Here is a 10,262-nt window from a genome sequence, read left to right on the forward strand (position 1 = left end):
TTTTGGTTGCTGGATAATGGGGAAATTCAGGGGGCACCAAGGAAGTAGCCAGGCTGCCTGAGGCAACAGGCAGGGGACTCTCAGGGGACAGTGGCTCTTTATCAGTTGGTACAGAAGCGTTTTCATATTTAATTGATTTCAACTCTACCTGGGAGCACCAGCTGAATATAAAGCCTACCCACTTCCGCCTACCTCGCACACCTAGCAAGTGAAAGAGGTCTCCCCAGAGTTTCCGTGAGTCCTAGACCCAAGCCCCAAATTGCAAATTGGATTAATATATGGAATAGTCCCTCAGAAAGGGCAGAACTCTGTGCTGGACACGTAGGGAGAGATGTGGACTGCTCTCCTCTTGCCACTGCTGAGATTCGGGGAGGCTGATCAAAACAGCTCATGAGCAGGGGGTATCAGCGCAGTTTGCTGGATGCCGAAGCCTAAGACATGGCCAACCCAGGTTTTGCCTCACACGCACTCCTTTTAACCCATGTACAGGTTCTGGCTGCAGATTGTCGCGTGGTGGGGACAAGGATCCAAAGCCACCGTGGCTTTTGACAATATCTCCGTCAGCCTGGACTGCTACCTCACCAGTGAGTTCGCCCTGTCCCTGGCACTTGCTCTCCAACCCAGACGTCCTCGGGCCTCGCTGTCCCTCCTTGACCTCAACCCCTTTCTCTTCTACCTTCCCTGGGGCATACTCATCTCTCTCCCTGAACCTGAGCCTCGCTTAACTCGGCCCATGGGGTCTTCTCTATTCTAGTCAGTGGGGAGGACAAGATGCCACAGAACACAGCGCTCAAATCAAGAAATCTGTTTGAGAGAAACCCAAACAAGGAGGTGAAATTCTGGGAAAATACACCAAGAGAGACCCCCATCTTTGACCCTACAGGTAAGGGTTCAGTTGACAAATTTGAGCAAAGTATTAATAATTGTTTTTGGTTGCCAAAGGCAGAAGAAAGATATGTGCTATGATTGGGATGGGGCGCTGTATTTTGAGAATAAAGTAGGCAACCTTTAGAAAGAAATCGCCTGTACCCTGGCTATGGGGCTCCAAGAGGAAGCTGTTTGGTTCTTTTACTACCTGGGCAAATGGAGCACAAGAAAGTTGTGCAAAGAAGCATCTCTCCTCCATGCCTGGGGAATAGCCAAGCCCCAACACAAACACATAACCAAGCTGCTGTCCTCTCCTCAACTCAGTCCCTTGAAACCACTCCCCATTTACTGAACAAAGCAAACCTTCCATCAGATTTTTTCACATAAAGAGGGTTGGGCCCAAGGCCAATGTTATCTGTGGCCCAAAGACAGGCTAGCCCATCATGGGTAAAGCTCCCAAAGCTTCAGGTTCAGCACATTTCCCCAAAGCTGCTTGATTCAGCAGCCCGCAGGCTGAAGGACTTCTTGTGGGGGCTCTGCTGCTTCTAACCCAGGCCCCTTCAGCCTCTGGCCCTGCACCATGGACGTGACTTCTTAGCTACTCATTGTTTCAGAAGGAAATCTCTTGGGATCAGCCTCAAACCCAGTCTGATGTTCCTCAGCCATTATTAGATCTGAAGCCTAGCCCCAGAGAAGCTGAGGCAGGCCACCAGGCCTGAAAGCAGCAGGTCAAGGGGTGCCCCAAGTGGGTGTTGGTGCCCTGGGTATACGTAGCTTTTCCCTACATGAGTAGCCTGGGGAAGCAGTTGTACAGTAAACGATCTACCCACACTTTTTCCTATAAAAGACAATTCTTCATAAAAACAATAGATAAATGACAAATCTCTAATTTCTACTTATAAATGTGAAATCCTTGTTTAGTGCAAAATACATTAAAAAAAAAGTAGAGGCTTATACCATTGCCCTAAATTCATTGATTATCGACGTATTAAGTAGCTATTAGCTTTGCTTTGTTTTTGAAGAAATCCTTTCCTTTCTCTCCCCTGAAAAGCTGCCCAGAACTAACTGTCCCTCCCTGATTCCTGCCCGATCTAACAGCTGACAAACCGGGGGAAAGAGTTCGTTGCTTTCCCCGTCACCTCTCCCCTTTCCTCTCTTCACCTTTAACTAGAACCTCAAAATACCGTTTCATTTTCCCACATGAAGAGGAACTTGGCATCCTAAACTGCAACCTCTCTTTCCCCACGCTGCCCCCTGGTTCATGGTTCATGAAAACATCTAACATGAGGGAGGCAGCCAGCTGCTAATCATTCAACACCTCTCCCCCAGCCACCCCATCCCAATGAGTTACCGCCATTACTTCCTGGCCCTTGGTCAACCACTGCCTCCTGCGATAAATTCAGGATGGTGCTAAGCAAACATCACGGCAAGCGCCCGCCCCCCCTAACCACCAGGACTGATTACATAGCACGGGCTCCAGAAACACTCACTGATTGACTGGTGGGCACTTAATGTTTGAGCTGAGCTCTCAGATGTCAGCAGCTGGCTCCCCAGCAGCCAACATTTAGGAAACAGCCGTCCACCCTGCCCGACTCCCGGGGTTATTGCCGTATAATTCCCACTGTCCCTAAAAGGCTAATCGATAGGGGCCTGCCCAATGGCCACTCAGACTAATGAAACCACGTGGCGGCTCAAAAGCGGTGATGCTCCCCCGCCACCTCCAGATAAAATTAGAGGTGAGTGAGTGGCTGCCTGAGGGGCCGGAGATGCCAATGGCTGGAACACAGGCTTCCTCGACTGCACGGCCCCCGCCTCAGAGCAGGAGTGACAGGCAAGTGGCTGTGGGTCACCGTCCTGTCTCCAGACCCCCTTCTGAAGGAGTGACCCCAACTCAAAGGAAAGAGGACACTGAGGCAAATATCTCCCCCAGCAGCCTTAGCAGACTCCTTGGGAAGGCTTCAGAAAGCCGAACAAAGAGCCAGTGCTTTCCCAGGAACCCGCTGCCATATTGGGAGCAGCTCGGGTGAGGGAGAAGCCAAGGCAGGCGCCCAGCACCCTTCCCCTGCTGTGTTTCAGGAGTAGGACGCATCTCTCCCCCAGCCTGACAGACCGCCCAGTCCCACCTTGCTGCAGACATTAGCAGTGTTAGCAGTGTGTCGAGGGGGGGTCTCTGTCTTCATCGGGAGGATTTAGAGGGGGAAGGGGAGCAGGGCCTCCTTTTCCCATCACCCACAGGGCAACATCCACCGAGCCCCCGTGGCCAGGACTCAGCCTCGGGTCATGGAGAACAGGCCACCCGCTGGGTCCATGCTGAGGTCCACTCTCGCCGGCTTGAATCGAGACCCACTCACGGCTCTTGCACACTCCCTCTGAGGGCACTTCAGTGCTCAAAGATGCTGAGCAGGACAAGATCCAGGTCAGGAGTCAAAGAACTCACAGTGTAGGAAAGGCGAGTACAAGCAGACAAATGATTAAGGCCAAGCAGTGTGCCTACAGCGAAAGACGTCCCAGGCAGAGAAGGGGGCCTGGAGGAGGAGAGGTCCAGCGGGTTCATGGAGAGGCCAGGTCAGGGCCGCACCCACTCAGGAACATTCACCCTGCAAACATTGGCCTGGCACCTGCCTCCCATGGGCCCGGCACTGTGAGTGGCTACAACAGGGACCAGGTGAGCCGGTACTCACTGTTCTGGCACTTCTGGCCCAGGGGAGCCAAGTGGCCCATGAAACAGCAGGTCACAGTCTGCAACATGAGCTTAACCCAAGCTCAGAGCTTCTACCTAAGAGGGCCCCCTGGAAAGGAAGGGAGGGCTTGGGGCCCAGGAGGGACAGGGGAGGGTTGGGGAGGGGAGAGGCGAGGAGAAGAGAGGAGAGGCGAGGAGAGGAGAGACACCATCTGTGAGCATAACTGACCCTGGGCTAGGGAGTTTCACATATCTAGTCCTCACTCTGGCCCAGGGACAGCCGCAGCTATTACCATTGTAGAGATGAGGAAGGTGATCAGAAAGAATATAAGGGTCCCACAGCTGGTAAGGAAGGGGACCAGGATGTGGCCCTGAAGTCTACATTCCTCCAGCCAACTAAGCTACTTCTGGGTATCCAAGTCTCCAATCAGAGATCAACACCAAGAGTGAAAAGAGTGGGGAGCACATTGCAGATGAGAGCCTCTGCAGGGCCAGCAAACAAATCAATTGTCTGGAGAGACGAGATAATATGATTTTCTTCCCAAAGTTCAATGCTGTCCATTTCTGCTGGGCTGAAACAAGGACGGCTGGTGACATTTCAGCTCTCCTCTTGGCAGGCATTAGAGCAACTCCTAGAAACCCATAGTCATGTTGGGTTTTCAGAAGACAGCCACCCACAAAGCTTTCAAATTTCCGTAAACACTCCTCACTTCCCCCAAGGCAGCCCTCCCCTCTGACGAGGGCCTCATCCTCTGGGTCTCGGGTTCCCTCACCACCACCACCCCAAGCCCACCTGGCAGAGCTGAGCATCCAGACAGGGAAAGCTCACCCAGGTGCTTCACGGAGTGTTCTTGGAAGCCTAAGTCACTTTCGCTAATCAGATGAAGAAACAGAGAGAGAAAATGGGGCAAGTATTAAGTCTGAGAAAATTGCATTTGTCAGCTTTGCACATACAATTACACTAACCAAATGGTTGGGATAATGCAATCTCAGAGTACAGAGCTCTATCCACACCCCTGCACCGCCCCCCCTCCCCCAGCAGTAATGAACATGAGGGGTGAGGAGGCGCAGGCAGGCTCTGCTGCCCTCTCCCTCTCTAAAAGTCCAGGTGAGGACAGGCAGGACTGCCAGGGCCCAGTGGGGTCTCTCTCTCTTTTCTTCTCCTGCAAGCTCACTGTTGTGTAGGAAGGAGAATCAGCTCAGCTTATCTGAGAACCAGTCCACACCTTTGGCCAACCCACAAGTATCCGTAATGCATGGAGCCCTGGCGTCAACTACAGTCTTGCCTCGTAGTTGGTTGGTGACAGTTGGTTGACCATTTTCTGAGTACACATCTCTTGTCACAGGAGGGACGGGGGACAATTAAACATGTGTAGGATCATGAAAAGAGCACTGGCCCTGGCTGGCCTGCACAGCAAGCTGTGGTCCCCTTGTCTGATGCCTGGGCAGATAACAGCTCATGTGAGAGGGTCTAATGTGGACACAGACAAGGGTGGAAAACTGGTACTCTTAAAAGTCAAGGTTTGAAGTAGACAGCCTCTAGGTCCCTCCCCATTCCCAGCTCCACAGCTCTGAGGAGTGAAAGGATAGAGCGTAAGGGAACCAGAGCTCTATTTGGCCCAGCTCTCTAATTAACCTGTGGCACCGCTAATGTGCCTAGAAATACGGGTGACAGACTGTCCGTTTCCACACATGCTCCTGTGATTCAAGAACAGATGCCAATTCCAATGAGAAAGTTTTATGTGTTTCATATAAATTGATTGGGTCTATTTCTGCTAAATGCATTATCCATTCACCACAGAACAACTATTAGAGTTAATAGAATTTGTAGCCAGAGCCATTATGTTCCAAGCATGCCCTTCTGGGGATGACGGCATTGTTGGAAGGCAGGCTTTGCTCGGCCAGCCCCCCTCACTCAGAACCTGTCTTCTCACTCACTGGGGGGTCTTCGTTTATATCAGAGCCTTCTGTGTTCAGGCACTGTAGGCCCAGTGAAGCTCACTTCAGCAGCACACCCCAATAGTGAGGATTCACCCATTCCTAAATAAGGAAGTGCATGCTAATCCAATTCCAAAAGCCCTATCACCTGCTGGCACTGCAGACCACCCCATGCCAGGCTGGGGCAGAGAGGAAGCTGGGGTCCCTGCTGTAGCCGAAGCTCTTCACTGTGCCAGCGTTGGAGACAGGAGGCCCCAAAGCATTGGAAACAAGTAAGGGTGGGAGGGCTGGGAGCCCCACTCACTCTGGGGGGACTCAGATGAGGCCCTTGGGTTTATCACATCATTAACAGCTTTCTGCAGAAATGCCCGGTGACAGAACCTGGGACTTTGTGAATGCAGTAGGAAGCAGGGTGGCCGGTGGGGACCTAGATCCAGCCCAGGATTTCACCAAATGTGTCCTCACCTCACCTGCTCTGGTGACCTAGCTAGGCAAAGGGGACCTGCAAATGCTGCTCATTAAAAATAGAGATTCGTGGGCACCGCGGACCCGTGGAATCTGAATGTCTGGGAAGGGGAGGTCAAACTCTGCACTTCTAGTGAACTTCCAAGGAAAGCCTGATTTGAAAGAAAGCTTAGGAACCCCAGATGGCAGGCAGCCCAACCCACTCAATACAGGTGAGGAGCCTGGGCTTTGGGAAGGTGAGCAGGTAGACTCTGAGCCACGGGCATCCATTTGAGGTGTTAGCTCTCAGACGGCAAAGGCTTTGCATTATGCTGTTTCCTCTTCATACAGCAGTAATGCCCGCTAGTCACCGAGCAGCGCTGTGCTAGCCTCTTTCCTATGCACTATCTCATGCATTGGTACTATAATATGATCCCCCTTTTACAGATGAGGAAACTGAGGCCCACAGACGTTAAGTAACTTGTCCTAAGTTATAACTTGTGTAAAAGGCTAAAGAATGTTTGTTTGTTTGGTTGGTTGGTTTTTAATCACGTAAAAAGGTCATTTTCTAAGCCAGATAACATTTGGAGGGGCGCAGCTGTGATACAGAAATCTTTGAGGAGTCCCACTGATGAAATGGTCTTCTAGAGGAATCTCTCATCTCTGAGAAGCCCCTGTTTCTAATGTCAGTTTTTGCTTAAACAGAGCATATCTGCATTGTCAGTAATATTCAAAACAGCGCCCTCAGCATACAATGCACCCATGCACACGTGAGGAAGCTGATAACTGCAGCTAATTGGCATCCCTGTCCCTCCGTGCACCCAGCCTTCAGTGGTGCACAGCAGGGGCACTTCTGTCAGCACCCATTCAACTAGGGGAAACAAGTCTAAGAACTGGGCAGGCAAGTAGCCAAAGATGCCATCCGTGGGACCCATGTGGGCACTGACCATGTCCCTGCTTAGCTGGCCTGCTATTTCACCAAGGGCTTCTTGTTTTCTCTTTTTAGATTCTCATCTATTTATAGCTGCTAGCTAGCAAGCTAGTGATGACGCAGGAAGCACCAGCCTTTACAAGACTCATGGGCCCCCAGTGGCTGCGGGGAGGTTCGGTGCCCTCCCAATTAAGATGTCACTCTTCATTTGGGTGTGTCTCCCTTCCCCAAACACGGCTGTACTCCAGGGGAAGAGAGGTGGCATGGAACTAATTTGTGATTCATGGTCCCCATTACTGATGTTAACGAGTCTCTTTCAGTGCAAGAGACTTTGCCCACTGAAAGCCAGTCAGCATCCCCAAGGGGTGGCCACCACCAAGGCCCAGGGGCTGCTTGGCTGCCGAGGGAGAGACAGCACTTCCGCTGAGCCGGGAGATAATGACGGGCAGGGGATGGAGGGGAGGCTGAAGGCTGGGTTGGAGGCCCTGCTCCCCAGGGCAGAGTGCCCACCTGCAGCAGAGCTTCCCAGGTGAATATTCACCATTTGCAGGCTGCCTCCTCATCTGCACGTGGCCTATAGTTACTAAGCACAGTCAATGTACCTCATTTGATCTTTCCAGACCCCCAAGACTAGACTCCCCAAGGACAGACATCACTATCAGAAAGCAATGTGGCAGTCTGTAAAAGCACAGACTACCTGGGTTCAAGTCCCAGCTGTGCCACTTACGTAAGTCACTCCCATCTCCTTTCTGTGCCTTTGTTTCCCCATATTAAAAAAATGGGGGGGGGCCGGCCAAGTGGCTCAGTTGGTTAAGAGCTCGCTCAAGAGTTTGAGCTCTGAGCAATAGCGGTTCGATGCCCGGCCCGAGCTGAGCTGCCGCTGAGCTGCCAATAGGTAGCAGGATGGCTTCAAAAAAAAAAAAAAAAAATGGGGCCTATATGCTTAGGGCTTACATTTCATAGGTTTGATGAAAGGATCACATGAGCAATACATGTCAAGGGCATACAGAGGTGCTTGACACAAAGCAAGCTACATGAGCCGTCACTATTTTTCCCCATCTTAGAACAGAGGAAACAGAATCAGAAAGGTTATGTGACCTGCCCCACCAATAAACTGCAGAGCCAGGGGCCAGACTCAATCCAGCTCGCCCCAGAGACTCCCCACTCTAACCCCAGGTCCCCTAGGAACAATCCCACATGCCACTCGGGTGCTGACCGCAGCTTGGGAGAGGCCCTTGCTGAACTTCGTTTCCTCTTTCCATTCAGGAGATTGGACTCAGCGTTCAATGCAGAACGCATCATCACTTTCTAGTCAATGTTTTCACAACTCCCTGAATCCCAATCCTAAGGGGGAAAAAAATTTATATAGAGCTGAGCTCATTTTAACAAGCATGTGCTTAACCTGCTCTGTGCATAGCCCTGTGCTGGGTGCCACGGGGCCTGCAGCTGGGAATGAGCCTAACTGCCGCTCTTGAAAACTGAACCACCCGGAGCTGGGTCCACATAAGCCTGATATGAAGCCACTGTTATCTCAGCACACGAGAGAGCCTGGTTCCCTTTCCAATTTTCAATCGAGCATACCTGGAATTAGGACAGGTTCCCCCACTCCAGGGCTCTGACTTTTTCCTGCACTAGATGGTGAGAAGGTCTGTATCCAAGATGAGTTCACTGCAGGTTACACTGAACTGATCATCCCTTCTAAAAAGATCCAGTGTCCTTTAAGAACGCAAGGAATCAATAGTGTTGATTAATTTGGAACTGCCCTACCCTGGACCCCAGTGGAGAAATAGAGCAGCAGCATCCAACGCTGGCAGGCACAAAACCACCTCATGAACTTCTGGTCTAACACCTGAGCCTAGTGGTTGGAATTATGGTGAAGCGGAGACAAAACGCCTTAGCACCACGCTGCGGCTCCTCTTAGCAGCAGGGAGGACTCATTATCATTGTGTCTCCCGGTTGACCTGAGAAAACATGTTGTTTTTTCCTATTTGTTTCAGTGAAAGGTTACATAAGTGGGAAACAATAAATGATCCGTGAACTCTGGTCTCAGCACGCCTTGATTAAGATCATTTAGCTTCACACTAGCAGAACACAAAAGGCCCCTCCATCAGTGCAAGTGCATTAAGCATTGTTATTTGGGAAGTCCACTTTTAATTATCGTCCTTCTCCCAGACTTGCTGGTTCTGCCTGCAAAACAGCCCTGCATCCCCTCAGAGTCTATTCAACTCTCTGTTTGTTGAAGCAAAGCTTCAGCGTCCCAGACACAGAAATGTTATTTTGTTTAAATGTATCCCTGACTGGAGCTGGACAGAGGAACTAGGAAGAGGAAGGCTGAAATGCCAGCTCTAGATCACAAAAGGGCGTCCCTCTCACTAGCTCCTGCATCACCAAGAGAGAAAGGCACTAAGAGGTGGAATTCTCTTAGCCATCACTGAATCAGGGATGGGAGAGGGGGCACCTGGAAGAACTGAGCCCAGCCAGTGCCCTTCACGCTGGGCTTTTATGCAAAGGAGGAGGAGGCCCAAGAAACCACTGGCTGCTCGGCAGGGCCTTTGAAGAGGTACAAAGTTGTCTACTACTTTGTAACAAATTACCATAAATGCAGCGGCTTAAAACAACAGACTTTTGTTAAATTAGTTTCTGTGGGTCAGGAAATCAGGCACAGCTCAGCTGGGTCTCCTCTGCTTCATAGTTCCTCATAAGGTTTCAATCGAGGTGTCAGCAAAAAGCTCAAACTGGGGAAGGAGTCGTCACTCCCAAGCTCACAGGGTTGTTGGCAGTTCCTGGAGAAGCTGGGGGCAGGAGAGACAGAGACAGAGACAGAGAGGTGGAGAGAGACTACTAGCAAGATGGAAGTTACAATCTTATGTTATATAATCAAGAAAATGACACCTTTGCTGTATTCTGTTAGAAGCAACCCACAGGTCTTGCCCATACTCAAAAGGAGGGGATTATGTAAGGATGTGACTACCGGGAAGGAGAGGTCATTGGGGACCACCTTAAGCCCGCAGACACAAATATTCACAAAGGACCTACTCAGTGCCAGGTAATAGCAAGATAGTAAGTTGAACAGCAAAGAATCCTAGAGACCAGGTTCTAGCTGTGTGACATCAGGAGAATCAAGCTCTCTGGGCCCCAGTTGTGTCCTCATCCATAAAGTAGGGGTAGTAATTACCTGCCACAATTCTTTCTCAGAGCTGGCTGTTGGAGTGAGCAAGTGAGGTCATTTCTAACAGGCTTTGAAAGGTACAAAAGAATATACTAATATCAAATGTTTTATGATATTGTTATTAACGTTATTGTTGAAATATATAACTGGAAAGATTGGGCCAATTTGCTCATCCTTCATATGTTGCCTTCTATAAATTTTCAGTGTATTCATATTCCTCCTCCTCCCCAACC

At 50.5% G+C, this 10,262-nt stretch overlaps 1 protein-coding gene across 1 annotated transcript in view; it reads left to right on the plus strand.

Annotated features, from left to right (window-relative positions):
- ALK (ALK receptor tyrosine kinase) overlaps positions 1 to 10,262 on the plus strand; it is an 81,648-nt gene that overhangs the window by 16,497 nt on the left and 54,889 nt on the right. The window contains exons 3-4 of the mRNA XM_019658122.1: positions 490 to 584; positions 755 to 883. Coding sequence (XP_019513667.1) covers positions 490 to 584; positions 755 to 883 — 224 coding nt within the window. The remainder of the gene's footprint in view (positions 1 to 489; positions 585 to 754; positions 884 to 10,262) is intronic.

The sequence above is a fragment of the Hipposideros armiger genome, unplaced genomic scaffold (genome assembly GCF_001890085.2).
Source record: "Hipposideros armiger isolate ML-2016 unplaced genomic scaffold, ASM189008v1 scaffold_0, whole genome shotgun sequence".
Lineage (NCBI taxonomy): Eukaryota > Metazoa > Chordata > Mammalia > Chiroptera > Hipposideridae > Hipposideros > Hipposideros armiger.